General features: G+C 40.9%; 1 protein-coding gene across 1 annotated transcript in view; it reads left to right on the top strand.

Moving 5' to 3' along the window:
• The window catches only part of LOC143924697 (interleukin-4 receptor subunit alpha-like), a 52,212-nt gene that overhangs the window by 13,193 nt on the left and 18,545 nt on the right, over positions 1 to 20,474 (top strand). Inside the window, exons 2-5 of the mRNA XM_077449114.1 lie at positions 5,723 to 5,837; positions 9,494 to 9,632; positions 13,859 to 14,016; positions 17,647 to 17,798. Of these exons, the coding sequence (XP_077305240.1) occupies positions 5,747 to 5,837; positions 9,494 to 9,632; positions 13,859 to 14,016; positions 17,647 to 17,798 (540 nt within the window). The 5' untranslated portion in view covers positions 5,723 to 5,746. The remainder of the gene's footprint in view (positions 1 to 5,722; positions 5,838 to 9,493; positions 9,633 to 13,858; positions 14,017 to 17,646; positions 17,799 to 20,474) is intronic.

The following is a 20,474-nucleotide window of genomic DNA, read 5'->3' as shown; positions in this document are numbered from 1 at the left end:
CGCGGCATTAGTGTGTTTTTGACATTTAAACTCAATTGTTTGCTGCAAACAAGTGGCTCTAAAGGCAAAAGGTGTTTTTCCTTAACATGTCATTAAACCCAGACTATGAAAAACTCTCATTACATGCTATATAACAGAGTGTTCATACTCACAAAGCCACTAATTTGTTTTGTGAAGAGTGAAATATACCTGGTTGATTCTGCCTTCAGATGTCCCTCCCATCTTCTCTGTGTCCCCACTACAGCATGAGATTGTGTGGACCAGCTGGTGTCTTTTACTGAGCATGCTCATTTAAGTTCCCATCTAAGCTCTTCTTTGCCTTATTTTTCTTATCTGCAGAGCCCACATGACTATAGAGTGACACATGTGGGTGTATATATATATATATATATATATATATATATATATATATACAGTGATATTTATCATTTAGATTGAATTGCTCTTCTGAAAGTGCAACACATCTCAAACATGAGCAGTGGAGATCCAGCTGTGAAGCCACAAGGAGTCACAGTTAGCATGGGAGCGCAGAGGACCCGAAGCCTGGCAAATAACTGGCTTGAGTGAGGACAGCACTGGATCCCTGGCCAGATAAATGTTCTTTTATTAAAAGTCAGCAGCTACAGCTTTTTTTTATAATTAACATTTTTGTTAAAGTGATACTAAAGTCTCAGTTTTCTTTAAAAATATCAAACATGTTATGCTTACCTGCTCTATGCATTGGTTTTGAACTGAGCAGCTCAGATCCTCCTCTTGTCGGGTCCCTTACCAGCGCTCTTGGCCCCTCCCTCTTGCCGAGTGCCCAAACAGCATACAGACATGGAGCCGCAGTTTTCTTTTCTCATTGGCTCCCTTACTTTGATTGACAGCAACGTAAGCCAATGACACCACGCTGCCGTCTCAGTCAATGAGGCGGGAGAGTCCCGGGCAGCCGCCCCTCTCCGGCAAAATTGCTGCATTGAGATAGACTCACGCACTGTACACAAAAGAGAATTCATTAAGATTAAAAACCTTCTGACTTTACAACCAATTAAAAGGTTTTAGAAAAGAGTATACATACACATACATACACATAGCTCACATTTTGCAATCCAAGCACACATAAGTATATAGAATAAAACAATAACAAGAATAAGTCAGTCACATGACCACCAAAAAAGATACACAAACATAGACCTCTAATCAGTTCCGAATAAGTGGTCACATATCGACATTTGAAGTGTGCTAACAGATAAGGGTCAAAGAGAAACTCAATTTAACTCAAGAAGTAGACCCTAAGAGCTTAGGGGGCAAAATATCCAGTGATATAAAGGTAAAAGAAAACCAAAAAGAAAAAGAACAAAAAAAAGGAAAGGGGAGAAGTGCCACAAAATTTTACATCTCTAGCAGTGACCTAAAGCCTGAGGTGTAAACAGAGTTGGTGTGAATCCAATCAGGGTGGATCTTCTCTAAGATGCCACAACTCCCATTTTTTTTTATGGCCCTGTAAGTTGTCATAAAGCCTAGCCGTTAATTTTTCCATAAGTTCTACAGTGGTGTGAAAAAGTGTTTGCCCCCTTCCTCATTTGCTATTCCTTTGCATGTTTGTCACACTTAAGTGTTTCGGAACATCAAACCAATTTAAACAATAGTCAAGGACAACACAAGTAAACACAAAATGCAATTTGTAAATCAAGGTGTTTATTATTAAAGGTGAAAAAAAATCCAAACCATCATGGCCCTGTGTGAAAAAGTGATTGCCCCCTAAACCTAATAACTGGTTGGGCCACCCTTAGCAGCAACAACTGCAACCAAGCATTTGCGATAACGTGCAATGAGGCTTTTACAGCGTCCTGGAGGAATTTTGTCCCACTCATCTTTGCAGAATTGTCCTAATTCAGTTACATTAGAGGGTTTTCGAGCATGAACGGCCTTTTTAAGGTCATACCACAACATCTCAATAGGATTCAGGTCAGGACATTGGCTAGGCCACTCCAAAGTCTTCATTTTGTTTTTCTTCAGCCATTCGGTGGTGGACTTGCTGGTGTGTTTAGGATCATTGTCCTGCTGCAGAACCCAAGTTCGTTTCAGCTTGAGTACACGAACAGATGGTCGGACATTCTCCTTCAGGATCTCTTGGTAGACAGCAGAATTCATAGTTCCTTTTATCACGGCAAGTATTCCAGGTCCTGAAGCAGCAAAACAGCCCCAGACCATCACACTACCACCACCATATTTTACTGTTGGTATAATGTTCTTTTTATGAAATGCAGTGTTCCTTCTACGCCAGATATACTTGGACACACACCTTCCAAAGAGTTCCACTTTTGTCTCATCGGTCCACAGAATGTTGTCCCAAAAGTCTTGGGGATCATCAAGATGTGTTGTGGAGAAATTGAGACGAGCTTTGATGTTCTTTTTGCTCAGCAGTGGTTTTCTCCTTGGAACTCTGCCATGCAGGCCATTTTTGCCCAGTCTTTTCCTGATGGTGGAGGCATGAACGCTGACCTTAACTGAGGCAAGTGAGGCCTGCAGTTCCTTGGACGTTGTTGTGGGGTCTTTTGTGACCTCTTGGATGAGTCGTCGCTGCGCTCTTGGGGTAATTTTGGGCGGCCGGCCACTCCTGGGAAGGTTCACCACTGTTCCATGTCTTCGCCATTTGTAGATAATGGCTCTCACTGTGGTTCGCTGGATTCCCAAAGCTTTGGAAATGGCTTTATAACCCTTTCCAGACTGATAGATCTCAATTACTTTCTTTCTCAATTGTTCCTGAATTGCTTTGGGTCTCGGCATGATGTGTAGCTTTTAAGGATCTTCTGGTGGACCTTACTGTGTCAAGCAGCTCCTATTTAAGTGATGCCTTGATTGTGAACAGGTGTGGCAATAATCAGGCCTGGGTGTGGCTAGAGAAATTGAACTCAGGTATGGACAACCACAGTTATAGTATGTTTTAACAAGGGGGGCAATCACTTTTTCACACAGGGCCATGATGGTTTGGATTTTTTTTCACCTTTAATAATAAACACCTTCATTTACAAATTGCATTTTGTGTTTACTTGTGTTGTCCTTGACTATTGTTTAAATTGTTTTGATGTTCCGAAACACTTAAGTGTGACAAACATGCAAAGGAACAGGAAATGAGGAAGGGGGCAAACACTTTTTCACACCACTGTACATCTTTAAAGTGGATGTAAACCCTCACATATACCCAGTGAAGTGAACAGCCTCAGATGATACACAGAGATGAAACAATCTAGGCTTGTGCAATTCGTTTTGTAACGAATCGAAATTTGCCAGAATTTTGCATCTTTCGGACATTCAGATGCATCCGAATGTCCGAATAAAAAAATAACAAATTTCAACTAACAGGAAAGAAATTATAGAGGATATAACGAATGAATTTGACATTATTCGGTAATTCCTTAAATATCTAATGAAACAAAAGGTCAACTCAAAGTAAATCTTACAGTCCTATCAGCTGATTAATTTTGTGCCGGAGGATGGATTACTGGCAAAGTGCATTCCTGAGAACTGAGTGAGAAGGGTGTTGTACTGTATTTGAGCCGAGGAGAAGAGACGTTGTCATTGTGTGTGTTAAAAGATTCAATAAACAAACGACTTTCCAAACTACGAATAATTATCACAAATATATATACATACATAAATACCGAATTTCAACAAATACAAACTAAATTATAGCGCATATAATGAATTAATTCAACATGATTCGAGATTCAGTATAATGAATATCGACACTCTACAGAACGAATTATCCGAAAACGTATTAACGTAACATAATGAATATAACAGAACGAAATTATGTATTTTACGAATGACAACGAACCGAAACTAAACAATATTTTCAGTTTTGCATAAGTCTAAAACAATCTTCCCTACATACGTTTTAAATGTATATCTGCTGTGACACACAGTTCTATCTTCTGTCTCGGAGAGTTTGTCAAAATTTAATAGGCTGATAACAGAGGAACGGAGCAGGATAAAGCTATGGGACATAGGGCTTTGAAGAGAGAGAAATACACACTGCAGATAAACGTGCCCAGCTCAAATTTAATGAATCGGGCTTATATCCACTTTAATTCTAGCATACACAGTGGCTTAGGATGGCGGGGTAGTTTTTTCCAGTTGAGTGCTATGGCACACCTTGCTGCTGTAAGAACAAGGCGTAATAACTTTTTAAAGGGTTTAGTGAGCTTCAGAGAGGAGAAGCCCCATATGAAAAATTGGAGGTAAACAGAATGGTTACATCAAAAAGCAGCTTTTGGACTAACGTCCAAAATGGTATTATTCCTGGGCAGCTCCAATAGATATGATAAAGTGTGCCTTTATCATAATGGCATCCCCAACTTCAATCAGTGCTAGCAGGATATATAGTGTGGAGGAAGTCTGGCATCAAGTACCAAAAGTAGAATATTTTATACAAATTTTCTTAATAAAAGAATAGCTCCCTCTGTACTTAAAGAGTACAGAGGGAGCTCTTGGCTGCCTGAGACCAGACCACCTGCCAGGACTCTAGAGAAAGTTATTCACCTAGAACCTTCTCCCACTTGAGCATATAGGAGTCCTTACCTCGAGTTTGCATTCAATATTTTATTAATATCTGAGATTACGCCCTTTTGAGAGGGATCCGCTAAGATTGTTCTTTCAAAATTGATTAAAGGGGGAGAACTGTAACGTAAGAGTAATGTCCTGGGCATATAATGAGAACTCTGTAAATATCCACAGAACACCAGGCCAAATTTGTCTTTAAGCATATCAAATGGTAAGAGTTTGTGAGACCTTAGATCAGGGTAGGGAACGTCGGCTCTCCAGCTGTTTTGAAACTACAAATCCCATGAGACATTGCAAGACCCTAACAATCACAGGCATAACTCCCAGAGGCATGATGGGATTTGTAGTTTCAAAACAGCTGGAGAGCCGAGGTTCCCTACCCCTGCCTTAGATCAATCAGGTGGCCAAAGTAAATGAGATTCCGGGTCAACCAAGGAGAAGACATCAGAAATGTCAGTCTATATGGCATTCAGGGGTTATACAAGAAAGCAGTCATAAAGAGGCTTTAGACTTAAGGACATGTTGCCGGGTCATTATACGCCACAAATTCTGGAGCTGAGCCATTGTACCGATTAAATTACTAGAGTCTACCTCCGCATTTGCATTCCATAAAAGATTATTAGGATCAATAGGTGCCAACCATGATTTCTATTCATTTGTTGTAGGCACGTAGTGTAGACCAAGATGCAACCGCATGCAATTGGGCTGCTTGATAGTACTTTCAAAGGTTTTGAAATGCTAGCCATGATCCAATTGCGATGCCAGAAGGACTGTGCAAGGTATTCTATACCATTTATAGTTCCAGACAAAGTTTAGTAAGTCTATAAATGGCTTTTTAAGATGCAAAGCAGGGACAGGAATGGGAAACGTTTCAAACAAGTATAGGAGTTTAGGGAGTATTGACATTTCTATGGATGCAATGCGACCAAGCAGAGAAATGCAATGTTTCTTCCACTGGTGTATGGTCGTCATAATTTGTTGAACGATAGGGGGAAAATTCTCTTTATACAACGTGTCATAGGATCTATTCATGTGAACTCCAAGATTGCTTTCAATTTTTTTATGGGTGGAACTGAAGAACCTCTTTAAGCTTGTTTGTGAATTTGTTTATTATTATAAGTGTGCTGAAACTCTTATAAGCCTCAAATTTGTTTCTCTCATTTTTACCACACAGGTCTCTGTGAAGTGCACTGATGAGATGACAACTGCAGTGCTCAAGATGGTGAAAAACGGAATTAAACACATCAGCCTCATTTGGGTTGTCATGTCACTAATAGCATTAAGCAGATGTAAGTATAACTGGCAACTAGAGCTGCACAATTAATCGTTAAAAAATCGTGATCTCGATTCACCCCCTCTGACGATCTCTCCTGCTGAGTTTGCCGATTCTTTCATATAAACAAGTGGAGAGATTATCTGCCCACTCATCTGTCATAAGAAAGCATCCAGTCTGCCAAGTTCATAACTTAAAACATTGTAACTAACTTTATTCTTAGATCAAAGGGATAGAACTTCTGTGTAAACAAATAATCTGAGGCATCCGGACAATTTTTTGTAAATGCAGGAAGTTTAACCACTTAAAGTCCAAATCTTTTTCTGACACTTCTTAAGTTAAAATCAATATTTTTTGCTAGAAAATTACTTGGAACTCCCAAACATTATATATATATTAGCAGAGACCCTAGAGAATAAAATAGCAATTGCTGCAATTTTTTATGTCACACTGTATTTGCCCAGCAGTCTTTCAAAATGCAATTTTTGGGGACAAAATACACTTCAATGAATAAAAAAAAACAGTAAAGTTAGCCCAATTTTTTTTTGTTTTAATGTGAAAGATGATGTTATTGCTGCGAGAATCGTGAGAGAATCGTGAGAGAATCGTGATCTATCTTCTAAGCAAAAAAATTGTGATTCTCATTTTAGCCAGAATCATGCAGCTCTATTGGCTACTGTTTGCTTCCTTTACTGTATATCACTAGATCTGCTCCAGAATAGCTTCCAAGCTAGATTTAGATTAAGAGCCCCCGAGATCACTTTTAAAGTGGACATGAACTTAAAAAGTGAAAATGTTCTGACTTACAGGGAATAACTGGAAATCTTAATTGTGCCTAAGCAGTACTCTGAATAGTGTGCCTTTATCCTGTATTCCTCTTGAAAACCAGCAAGAGCACTTTCTAGGCCAGCCTAGGCACTCCTTTGACTAGAGCAGGGTTCTCCAAACTACAGCCCATGGGCTACATTTGGCCAAATTATAAATGGTCCACAACAAGTCTAATGTGATGGGGGCCTCTGATGGAAAAGGGGAGACTTCTGATGTAAAAAGGGAAACTTTAAGGTGAAAAGTGAACCTGATGTGGAAGGGGGACTCTGATGGAAAGGGGACTTTAGGATGAAATGGGAGGGCTCCTGATGTGAAAGGCGGGCTATGATGTGATGGGTGACTTCTGATGCAAAAAGAGGGACTTATGATGTGAAGGTGAATGGGGCTAGTGATGTAAAATTATTTCACGAGCATGTTTATTCATTCATTCATTTAAGTCTTAATAATTTATACAAATTGTTTTTCGGCCCATGAGTATTTGTAAACTATGTACAGTATATCTGCAGTGTGAGATCTCCTAAGGCAATGCTACCAATGACTGCCAGTCTCACCAGATTTAGAGTAACATTTGGTGATGCTACTAATGTGCTGGTCACAGTTTTTTTTGCTGGAGAGAAAGCTGAGGATATGCAGTGCAAAAATATTTCTGCTTTTGAAATTTATTCTGTGGATCTGTGCTTTCTGTACCTCTACTCTACTGCCTCTTGAATATTTTAACCCGTTCCCACTGAGTGTACATAGATGTGCATACTCGGCTTTCGGGGGATATACCGGGATGATGCCCGCAGCTGCAGGCATCATCCCGGTACCTTTTTTAGAGCTGGCAATAGGCTTTCCAGGGATAACAACTGATGCAGCTAAATGCCACTCAGCTGATAACCCGGAGGAGCGGGAGGGGACGCCCCCCCCCCCTCCCGCCAGTCTGAACAGGACCCAATTCTCGAGCTGCCACTTCCAGCGGCTAGCCACAGAGATGGCTTCGTTCCAGTCTCCTGATTGTAAACATGGAAGCGACGTCACAACGCCACTTCTTGTTTACTCGGCTGCCAATGGCACCGGTTTAAAAAAAGTATACAGTATTCAGAATCGCCGATTTGAAGTGCAAAGGAGAGATTTGGGGTCTTTTAGACCCCCGATCCCTCCATAAAGAGTACCTGTCACCACCTATTACTGTCACAAGGGATGCGTTTAAAATGTTGCTGCAAAGTTGCTGCACAAATACTGCGTGACATAAAATATCGCAACAATCGCCATTTTATTCTCTAGATTCTTCGCTAAAAAAATATGTATAACATTTGGGGTTCTAGAAAAGTAATTTTCTAGCAAAAAATATGTATTTTAACTTGTAAACACCAAATGTCAGAAATGGGCTTAGGCATGAAAGGGTTTATTTGTGTCCCTGTTGGGAAGAGCAACAACCTCTATCTTTCTTTTTATCATTGTAGCTGAGACAAAAATTTAGGGGAAATCATAACTTTTAGAGTTGTTATGTCACGAGAGGAGGAGGTAAAGAGGAATCTTCCAAATAATAAGAATCATTTTCTCTTACTTCCTGTTTGATTTCCAGACAGAAATTGAAAAGGGAAATCTCCAGCAGGACACAGACAGCAAAAAACGGATAGTTTAACCTAGAGGTCGACCGATATATCGGCCGATATTTGCCGTTTTTTAATTAATCGGCATCGGCCGATTGAGCTGATAAAAAGGCCGATTTAGAACTACAGCGCGACTTGCAAATGACTTCTGTAATAGAAGTCAATGTAAGTTCCCGGAGTCTTCATAAAAGCGGCTTGTTTCCTCTCTGGGCAGTCTGCCAAAAAAAGAGCAAAAAGATACAATGTTTACACTTGAATGAATGAACTCATCTCAGTGTGTAGAGTTCTCAGTTTAACCATTTAAAGACTAAATCTTTTCTGACACTTGTTGCTTACAAGTAAAAGTCCTGTATTTTCTGCCAGAAAATCACTTAGACCCCCAAAAAATTATATGTATATTTTTTAGCAGAGATCCTAGGGAATAAAATAGCGTTTTTTGCAATATTTTATGTCACGCAGCATTTGTGCAGAGGTCTTTCAAATGCAATTTTTTTTTTTCGTCCAAAAGTTTTGACTACCTGTTTTTATTTTATAGGTTGCTTTCACACTGGAGCAGGCAGGCGTTGATGGTAAAATTCTGCTAGTTTTAGCAGCGCTTTAACATAATTTTAGCGGTGCTATTCGGCTGCATATAACCCAGCTAGTGGCCGAAGAAGAGGTTAAATGCGACGTGAAGCACCGCTGCCAAATCGCATTGTATGGGCTTCGGCAGTCGTGCCCATTAATATCAATGGGCAGGAGTGGTGGAGGAGCGGTATACATCACTCCAAATGTGCTGCTTGCAGGACTTTTCTTTAACATCCTGCCAGCGCATCGCCTCAGTGTGAAAGTGCTCTGTCTTTCACACAGACTGCAGGGGAGCTGTTTTGCAGGCACTTTACAGGCGCTATTTTTAGCCCAAAAGCGCCTAAAAAAAACGCCCCAGTGGGAAAGGTGTCTGTTAGGTTTTATGAGATGAAGGGGGATAAAAAAAAATCATCATAGTTACACATGAGAATTCCTATGAATAGGGTGAGTGGATAAGGGTGTATAGATCATGGTGTATGTGCCTGACTGGAAGTTTTTGCTTCGTGAGTCTGTGAGAGGAAGACCCCATACTTTGATATATAAGGTTTAAATATGAGAATCTCATCTCTTGATGAATGACAAAAAGTTCACCTTGTCTTATGATAGAAACGTGCTCAATGTGTAGTTGTCTGACAGTAGCAGGAACTTGGAACTATTAATAATATACTGTCCTTCTTTCCAGCTGAAAACATTCCAAGAATTACAAATCTGGACTGCTTCAATGATTTCCATGAGAAAATAGTTTGTTTCTGGGAAGTTGTTGATTCAATCAGCAATTGCAGTAAAGATTTTGTCTTATCCTATGAAGACTTTGAAAATAAGTAAGTTGCTATAAGAGATTTTACTATATAAATGTATAATTGATTTGGTTGATTGATATAAATTATTTATTTTCATTTTCAACATAGGACAAATTTACATACGTGCATTGCAGTGATACGCTTCTTTATATGTGTTGCTGCATTGTGGTGGCATTCATTTTTTTTTTGTTATTCTTTTTTATTGAAATTTATATAATAAAATACAAAACCTTGCACCAATATAGATACAGATTATGTATAAAACATGTAAGCAGAATTGCCCTCTGAAGGCCTCAAAATAGAGTACAATGGTGCCCATAAAGGCACATTGCAAAAATAAAAATATATACAAAAATATCAAAAGACGATATAAGCAGGGCAAGACTTAGGGTGGTGGGGGCCCCTGGGTTTGAGTCACTTTCAGGCCCTACCTTCTATACATTACCGTATTTATCGGCGTATAACACGCACCCCAAGTTTAGGAGGGGATTTTAAGGATAAAAACTTTTAGGAGGGAAGTTTAAGGAAAAAACTTTTCTATTTAAATGCCCATCAATGCAGCCTTATCAGTGTCCATCTGCAGCCTTGCCCATCTATCTGCAGCCTTGTCCAGTGTCATTGCAGCCTTGTCAGTGTCATTTGCAGCCTTGTCATTTGGCACAATTGGCACTTGTGCACTTTATATTTAGTTGTGCGTTTTAGTTGTGCGCTTACAGATTTTGTGCACATTATTTGTTTAACTATATTTTGCACTTGCACTTTACACCAGTTGTATGTTTATTATTTTATGCACACTATTATATTCTTTTGGATCTATAACTATAGATTAAGATACAGATTATTTAGTGCATAGCCATTCCAGCGCAGAGTATATTTATTTTTGTTTTTATTGTGCACGAACATATGAGACGTGTTTAACGTTTGCAGCTTGATAGTGGCAGATTGGTAGGGTTCTTTAAAGGCTCACAGGATTTTGTTGTTTTGTTATTTGCAGCCTTGTCATTGCAGTCTTGAAGTTTAAAAATGGCGCAGCTGAGATACAGAGTCCTGTGTATTTTGGAGGCTCTCAGGTCCTCTCCATGGCTCTCGGGTCCTCTCGGTGGCTCTCGGCAGCTCTCGGGTCCTCTCGCAGTCCCGAACGGAGCCGAGAGTAGCCAAGTGTACTCGGCTCGGCTCACAGTCATGCCCAGTCCCTGTGTTATGTCCATCATAGGGCAGGACTGGGCGTGACTGTGAGCAGACCCGAGCCGAGTACACTCGGCTATGTATCTCGTCGGGGCCCATGGGCTTGAGCCCAGTCAAGCCCAATGGTAAGTCCAGCCCTGGATATAAGAGTAATAAACAGCAAAATACCCTAAACATCCCCCCATCCTCCAACTGCTCCTCATCTCAGAAATGACATAACGAGAGTATTAGGCCAGAGATAAACTTGTAAATCTGGTATTGGCAAGGTATATCAATGATATCATAAAGATACCCAAATAGGCATTATCTGTACCATTGGGCTAGGTAGTGGGAGGGTCATATAATAAACAGCAGAAACATCAGGGGCCGTACACAAACTGGGTAAACAGGGCCAATCAGCTCAGGTCAATAGAGACAACAAGGTCAGTATATTGTCATACGAGGTCAACTAAATAGAGATATGCTTAGCATTAGTGGAAGGTGTAGAGAGCCAGCTCTACCACACTCTTTAGGACATTTCCTATTTAAATATGTATAGCTATAGGACGGAACCAAGGTATTGATCAATGCCTTCCAAGAGGCTACAGTAGAAGCAGTAGATTTCTTACAGTGTATGCTTTGCTTTACAGGCATAAAATAACAGAATAGTAATTCGAGTTCTGAGTGCTCTGATTGGGGCCCACTCCTTCCACCGATCCCAGCAGATGTACAGAGATTGTCAATGGTATAGGCAGCCGCAGGACCAAGATGTCATTTATGCATTGGGTTACCTCTGACCAAGTGGTGGCATTCTTTTTTAATAGCACCTCACCACACTAAGCCAACACACATGTTCTGCAGCATTTTAGGACACATTCTGTTTTCAGGACTAGAACATTGGCAGCCCATTATTGCTTTAGTGCAAAACACAATAATGCACTTTTAACACACAGCAAAGATGGAAACAGGCCCTTAAAGTGGTTGTAAACCACTTTTACTTACAGGTAAGCCTATAATAAGTCTTACCTATAGGTACCGTGAATATCTCCTAAATTTGCACCATTTAGGAGATATTCACTGTATCCGCATGTGCCAACATCATCGACACATGTGCACTGAAGAAACGGCTCGGTTTCTTCAGTATTCGTCTCGGCAGCACCTGCGTGCATGCGCAGGCGTGATGTCATCGCGGCTCCAGCCAATCACAGCACCGGAGCCTGCAAACCCGGAAATAACTCCGGGAGACATGTAGGCAGTCACAGCGGAGTACAGGTTCCACTGATACAGCTTTGTTCTAAGTAAAGGTAAGTATTTCATAATAAGCTAGTATGTGATGCATACTAGCTCATTATGCCTTTGTCTTGCAGATTGTTTTTTTTTTGTTTTTTTTAAAAGAGAGTTTACAACCACTTTAAACTTTCCTGCCTGCTCAACTGTTCTAATGAGGTGGCTGTAATATTCTGACGTTAAAGTCCCTTAATTTCCACCCTGAAAGTGACAGCAACAGGCTAACAAGGACTACTATGTCCATCGGTGATATTTTGCAAACATTTCAATGTTCACCTTCAAATATATATAACCTGAATCAAGATAGGCACTGTCCCCACCCATATAGTTCACTTGGCATGCCCTCTGCCCCCGACATGATGTTGTCTGTGATTGGCTGTCAGCGAGGAAGGGCGGTAGGGTATGTGCATATTTAAGTCACTATTTGACCATAGGGCATCACCTGAAGAAGGAGGCCACGCCTCCGAAACATGTTGTCACGGTAACAAGTTGTTGTGCATTCCAGGAGCCAGTGCGTACGCAGAGAGATCCTCCCCCTGGGTGCGAGTGACGTCACGCACAGCCGGCTGGTCCGTGCATGTGTGCGAACAGAGTAGGATAGCGTGTCATCCTATACTAAGCCCTCATACGTTCATTCAGCCTCGCTGTAAGCCATCATAGAGAGCCTGCAAATCGGGAGAAGAAGCAGCCGTGGAGGTTTTTTTTTTATCTGAATGCCATAATAACATCGGCAGTCTGTGAGTGCAATACCTGTTTTTTTAACATTGGTTATTTTAAATAAACGTTAATACACTAGGGCTGGTGTGCGCTCTCTCTTGTTTATACTTCAACGTTCACCTTCGCTTTTAGTTAAAGCCCAAATGAACTTTCAGTTTAAATCTAATTAAATCAGCTAAATAAATTCAATGGGCATCAAAACAAAAGGCGTGCAAATTCTTAAGGCATGCTCAGAAAATCGTACAAAAAATACCGCTTACGATAATCTGATCATAGTACACAGCTTTTGATCGGCTCGATCATGACAGTTCATCCGATATTATTCGATGGGACAAATGCAAAAATTTCTCCTTGTACAATACCAGATTGTACGATTTTCATTTAATCAGTAAGCTTTTCGGCAGAAGATGCAATACAAATAGAAAACAATACACTACATCACTTCCGAATTTATATTCTGTCATACCAGAATTTTCAGAACTTTAGTAACCTCTTAATTTTCAATATAAGACTAGCGTGCAAAAAAAAAAAAAAACAGACAATCATTTGTGTGTAGCGGGCATTACTGTTAATTTAAGAAGCCACCAGTGAGTAGAAAAATCTGTATCTCTGTACAGGTCCAACACACCCCTTGATAGTTCTGTAATCAGCCTAACTATTGCTTCCATGATGATTGGATAACAAGGGATGTGTTGGACCTCTTTGGAGAGACCACCACTACACACAGAGAGCGACGGTCCTTCTTTACAGCATGCTCAAAAGTTGTAATATTTTAAGTATCTTTCGTTTTGAAGCACCTAGAATGTATTGAGCAGATTAAAGTAAAAGTTCAAATTTTAACAGGTTAATCTAGTTGGGCCTGTTTGAATTAGCACGGCAGCAATCCCTGCAGGGAAAAAACTGAGATGCTTTTTCAGCAGCCTTCATTATAGTATTGGCTTATTTTCTCTCTCTCTCTCTCTCTGCATAAATACATGACTTATTTACGTATTTCTACATAAATTTATTGTTCTAGATATTGTTGTAGATCTTTTTTTTGCTCCATAGACATCCTAATTGGTCATTTCTGTTTTTTTCAGGATTAGAATATGTCATGACCTGCAAAATGAGCAGGAGCCTAATAAGTGTTTATGCAACATCCCTGTGAGTGTGTTTGTAGTTGCGGAAAGATATGAAATAAGAGTGGAATCACATGGAGAACCAGTGGGCAATACAACAATTCGCATTGGATCCACATGTAAGACAGAACTGCCTTGGTGAAAGCTAACATTAAAATTAAAGCGTTTGTACAATTATTGCACATATTAACAGATCCAAACTTCATACAATCTTATACCCAAAAACATTATCTAAAGGAAGAGTCAGATGTGCTGCTCTTTAAGCTCTAAAATGTCATTCTGCTGCGGGAAATATACAAGTCTGATCTCCCATGAGTATTCCTAATGCCGCGTACACACGAGCGGACTTTTTGACGGTCTAGGTCCGACAGGTCTTTCCAACGGACTTTCCGAATGAACAGACTTGGCCACACACAATCAGACCAAAGTCCCACGGATTTGAACGTGATGACGTACGACCGGACTAGAATAAGGAAGTTCATAGACAGTAGCCAATAGCTGCCCTAGCGTCGGTTTTCATCCGTCGGACTAACGTACACAAGCGGATTTCTCGATAGGAACTGGGTCCGGCAAAAAAATTTAAACATGTTCCATTTCTAAAGTCCGTCAGATTTTTGGACAGCAAAGGTCTGATGGAGCCCACACACGATCGAATTGTCCGACGGATTCGCTCTGTCGGACCTTTGCTGTCAAAGTCCGGTCGTGTGTACATTAAGAGCATCTCCGCCCACCACTAGTATGTCAGGGAATTAGCACACTATTAGAAAATCATGTTAGAATATTTCAGCCCTGAAATCACCCAAGGGATATAGCAATTCAAATGCCTGTGTCAGTTTTAGTTGGCTTATAGGTGAACGTTGGCTTATAGGTAAAATTAGCCTGCCCATACATGGATCAAATCTTGGCCAGTCCTTGCTGAGCCAACCAAGATTCAAACCAGTATGTCAGATTTTTAGCATGCGATTATTTTCCATGACTATAGCCACTAGCAATAATGACTGCGTTCTCCCAGCAGGGGCGGCTCCCCACTTCCCGCTGCAGGGAGAATACAATAGCTCAGCGGGAGGGATTCTCCCATCAACACAATAGCTCAGCGGGAGGGATTCCCCCATCAACACAATAGCTCAGCGGGAGGGATTCCCCCATAAACACAATAGCTCAGCGGGAGGGATTCCCCCATCAACACAATAGCTCAGCGGGAGAGATTCCCCCCATCAACACAATAGCTCAGCGGGAGGGATTCCCCAATCAACACAATAGCTCAGCGGGAGGGATTCCCCCATCAACAATAGCTCAGCGGGAGGGATTCCCCCATCAACACAATAGCTCAGCGGGAGGGATTCCCCCATCAACACAATAGCTCAGCGGGAGGGATTCCCCCATCAACACAATAGCTCAGCGGGAGGGATTCCTTTCATCAACACAATAGCTCAGCGGGAGGGATTCCCCCATCAACACAATAGCTCAGCGGAAGGGATTCCCCCATCAACACAATAGCTCAGCGGGAGGGATTCCCCCATCAACACAATAGTCTAGCAGGATGGATTCCCCTATCAACACTAACCTGTGGTTGCAGGAATAACACCCAGTCATGATGGCAGCCAAAATAAGCTGGCTAAAAAATGCCAGCAAGGGACCTTGTGGGTTACAAACCATAGGAGCAGCGTACACAGATTATTGGACAAATGATTGTCCATTTTTTTTTTTTGGATGCTTTTCCATTTCCATATGGAAAACGAATAGGTTACTAAAGTATGAAAATTCTCGTACGAGAGAATAAAAATTCTGAAGTGATGTAATATGTTGTAGTGTATTTGTATTGTATTTTCAGACAATTGCGTGGCTGTGCAATGTTATACCCAAACAAAATTTACCTCCTTTTTTCCCACAAATAGAGCTTTCTTTTGGTGGTATTTGATCATCTTTGCGGTTTTTATTTTTTGCACTATAAACAAAAAAAGAGCGACAATTTTGAAAAAAACACAATATTTTGTACTTTTTGCTATAATAAATATCCCCATTTTTTTTTTTTAAAGCAAATCTTTTCCTCGGTTTAGGCCAATATGTATTCTTTTTTTGGTAATAAAAATCGCAAAAAGCCTATATTGATTGGTTTGCACAAAAGTTATAGTGTCTACAAAACAGGGGATAGATTTATAGCATTTTTATCAAGGATTTGATCAAGGGGTTAACTGTGTTCCCTAGTGTGTGTTCTAACTGAAGAGTGGATGGAACTTACTAGGGGAAGAGATAGATCGGTGTTCATACTTTGTACGAACACACGATCAGTCTAGTCTCCCCTCAGAGAAGCTGGGTTCTCTGTGTTTACCCAGTTCTCGCCATGTCACAAGTGATAGTGGGAACCGAGCGGTCATCGCGACCGCCGGGCACTCGCATCGGCTCCAGGGGCGAGCTGCAGGTGCGCACGCACCCCTAGTGGCCAAAAAAGGAAGCGATGTAAGATAACGGTGATTTGCGTAGCTGAGCCATGTTGCCGCAGTACAGCTGCGGCGGCTGTTTGGCAAGCAGTTAAATGGAAATCGCACAATTTGGTATTGTGCGAGAAAAACTTTCGTGCTTGGCCCTACGGAAAAAAATTCAGACAACAGCTGTGTACTAATGTTCACATTATCGTAGATCGATTCAAAAGCGGTATTTTTTGTATGATATTCTGATTGTGGGTATGAGGCTTAAGTATTGCTACCTTTAGTTCTGCTTTACCCTGGAAAAAAATAAGACATCTAGAAGTATAAGAAATTATCATGGGGGCTCAGCCCTTAACTGAATTATATTATATTATATATTATAGCAAAAGTTGCTCTTTAAAAAAATGTACTTTTTGAAAAATAGATTTTCATTTTAAGAAATGTTGCCTATTATGACAAAGGAATTCTTTAGGCAAAAGCTGTCAGCAAACTTTACATAGAGGAGGTCTCTAATAAACTTGGATGGTTTTTCTGACGAAATTCCGCTCAAGCTTGGCTTGCATACACGCGGTCACACAAAAGTTCTCGGAACTTTCGACCATCAAGAACCCAGTGACGTACAACACTATGACAAGCTGAGAAAAGGAAATTCAATGCTTCCGAGTATGCGTCCAATTGTTTCCGAGATTGCGTAGGAATTTTGCACGTCGGAATTTGTACAGACGATCGGAATTTCAGACCGAAAAATAGAGAACCTGCTCTCAATCTTTTGCTGGCTGGAATTCTGCCAGCAAAAGTCCGATGGAGCATACACACGGTGGGAATTTCTGACCAAGAGCTCACATACAACTTTTGCTGGCAGAATTTCTGTTCGTGTATATGAGGCTTTAGGCTTGATTCACACCTATGCAGGTTGCAGTTTGCATCTTCCAGGTACATTTTGCATTTTTCAATACACATTTTTGATCCATTGAGGTCTATGGAACCAAAAACCACAAAAAAGTCCTTGGCCCTTTCCATAACATGCACAGATGTGACCCATAGGAAACCATGTTAAATGGACTGTAGTGTGTTTCTCCAAAAAAATGCACTAAAAAATGCATAGGTGTGAACCAGGCCTAAAGGTTTTTCTATAGAAACACCAGCTATGTTTCCTGCCATCAGCCAAGACCCTAGTCATGCAATTTTCCTGTTTAACCCTCTTCTTCAGGTTGGTTGTAGCTTGATCCTTTTTGAGAAATAAATATTTTATTTTGCTTATCTGTGTTCAGTTCCGTATTTGCTTCTGTGGAAGTAATGCCAGCTGCTGTATATTTTACACAGTTAAGCCAAGAGCGCCATCAAATGTCCGAGTTGACTTCCAAGAGGAGGGATATGGCGTAGTGCAATGGAACACTGTTTATGACGAATTAACCACCATCACAGACAGCCTGGCCTTTCATGTTCAGATCATCAATAAGAACAATGAAAAAGTGGTAAGATTCCGTTTTTATTTCAGTCTAGTCGTTCTCTAGTAAAATAAAAATGACTGCCTTCTCTATATTTGGCCAGAAAACACCTCTTCTCCTATGGCCATTCTCTCCGACCACTATTGCTCAACAGCTGGGACTTCTCTTTATCACAGCTGCAGCTAGAGTCACTGCTATGTAAAGCAAGAGCTTCTAAACAGTGTTCAGACCCCTGTTCAGACGCTTCTTTCAAAAATACAATGTAACAGAAATAATTTTACATTGTATTATCTTTTATCTGCTTATGATGCCAGTTTGACCATTAAAGCAATTCTACCAGGAATATTTTAAAATACAAATGTGTTCTGCCTAAAACATTAAGGGGGTTGTAAAGGTTTGCGTTTTCTTCACCTTAATGAGTCCTATGCATTAAGGTGAAAAAACATCCGACAATACTGCCCCCCCCCCCCGTTTTACTTACCTTAGCCCGTTCACCTGCTGCGCTCGCCCCCCGATCTCCTCTTTGCCACTCAGCCTGCCCGTTGATTGGCTAGAGGGGATGGATTGAAAGCAGCACAGCCATTGGCTCGCGCTGCTGTCAATCACATCCAATGACGTGGCACGCTGGGGGTGGGGCCGAGTGATACAATGAGCGGGCTCAGTCACCGGCTGTATCACGGGAGCGTGCCCGAAAGAACTAACCACCATGCGAGAGAGCGTGCATGAAGGTGCTTAGTTCTTGTGGGGAGGAGCCAAGACAGCCGCCGAGGGACCCCAGAAGAGCAGGTTCGGGGCCACTCTGTGCAAAACGAGCTGCACAGTGAGGTAAGTATAACATGATTGTTATTTAAAAACAACAAAAATAATGTACCTTTACAACCCCTTTAACTGCCAGTTTGCCAGTTAGCCACTTCAACACAGGGCATGTTCACCTCCTTCCTGCCCAAGCCAATTTTCAGTTTTCAGCGCTGTCGAAATTTAAATCACAATTGTGTGGTCATACAACACTATAGCCAAATTACATTTTTCTCATTTTTTCCCCACAATAGAGCTTTCTTTTGGTGGTATTTGATCACCTCTGGGGTTTTTCTTTTTTTACACCATAAACAAAAGAAGAGCAACAAGTTTGAAAAAAAAACACCATATTTTTTACTTTTTGCTATAATAAATATCCCAATTTTTTTTTTTTTTAAAGCAAATTTTTTCCCAGTTTAGGCCGATATGTATTCTTCTACATATTTTTGGTAAAAAAAAAAAAAAAATCACAATAAGTGTATATTGTTTTTTTGCGCAAAAGTTATAGTGTCTAAAAAATAAGGGATAGTTTTATGGCATTTTTATTATTTTATTTTTTTTACTAGTAATGGCGGCGATCTTTTTTTATCATGACTGCAACATTGCGGCGGACATATCAGACGCTTATGACACCATTTTGGGTCCATTCACATTTATACCGCAATCAGTGCTATACAAATGCATTGATTACTGTATAAATGTCATTGGCAGGGAAGGGGTTAACACTAGGGGGTGATCAAGGGGTTAATTGTGTTACCTAGGGAGTGATTCTAACTGTAGGGGGAGGGAACTCACAAGGGGAGAAGAGCAATCGGTGTCCCTCTGTATTGGGAATACATGATCGGTCTCCTCTCGCCTGACAGGACGTGGATCTGTGTGTTAACGGGCAATCGCGGGTGCCAGGCGAACATCGCAACCCCTTTAATGATACCCATATGAACTTTAAGGCTTCAGCTGTTTTCCAGATAGTATCTATCTATACAAGGACTGCTTAAGTGTGGGAGACTCATAGGCTGCTTTAAAAGAGCTCAGCAACTCCAACACTGGCAACAGAACCCTCAAAAAGCATCATAGTGCAATATCTCCATCATTCTAAAATCACTCTTAATTAGTAAGAATTAGGCTCGGTTCACACAGGGGGCGACGCGAGGCGACATGACTTGCCGCGCCGCGACCTGCCGCGACCTCAGCGGCGACTTGCAAATGACTTCTGTATAGAAGTCAATGCAAGTCGCCCGAGGTCGCCCAAAAGTAGTACAGGAACCTTTTTTCTAAGTCGGAGCGACTCGAGTCGCTCCTCTTAGAACGGTTCCGTAGTACAGAACGGGGGCGACTTGTCAGGAAGCGGTACGGCAAGTCGTGTCGCCTCGTGTCACCCCCTGTGTGAACCGAGCCTTAAACTCAAATGCAATACATTTAAAAAAAGCACAGCAAACAAATACAAACAAAGAAGGCTAATAATAAAATATAATTCTAAGCAACAAATTGCTCATTCAAAGCAGCGCCATCTTGTGGGGATAATGAAGACTGCAAAACATTTACTCATCACCGGCTGCTACATTACATTTAATACATTAAAATAAAAATTTTGTAAAACCTCAAAAATATTATCTGATCACATGAAAAATCACATAAAATAAAAAAATTAAGAATATATAAACCATCACCCATTATTTAAGGAACAATTTAGTTCCCATTTGACATTCATGCAAAAATGGGACATACGTTTTGAGGTCATAAATCCAGCGCGTTTCCATTCTGGATATCTCCCGACAGACATGGCTCCCTCTTCAATGTGGAGTCTTCGGCTGACTCTGGGTCACAAGAATGCAGAACTAAGTGTTCTTCTTCTGTGACCCACAAGAGAAATAGGGCTAAAAGAGCTTTGTTCCTACTTCTCCTATAAGC

The sequence above is a fragment of the Lithobates pipiens genome, unplaced genomic scaffold (assembly GCF_037356315.1).
Source record: "Lithobates pipiens isolate NorthernLeopardFrog02 unplaced genomic scaffold, aLitPip1_a1.2 Scaffold_22, whole genome shotgun sequence".
Classification (NCBI taxonomy): Eukaryota; Metazoa; Chordata; class Amphibia; order Anura; family Ranidae; genus Lithobates; species Lithobates pipiens.
The sequence above is the reverse complement of the archived record's forward strand: the minus strand, read 5'-3'. Positions and strand labels throughout refer to the sequence as shown.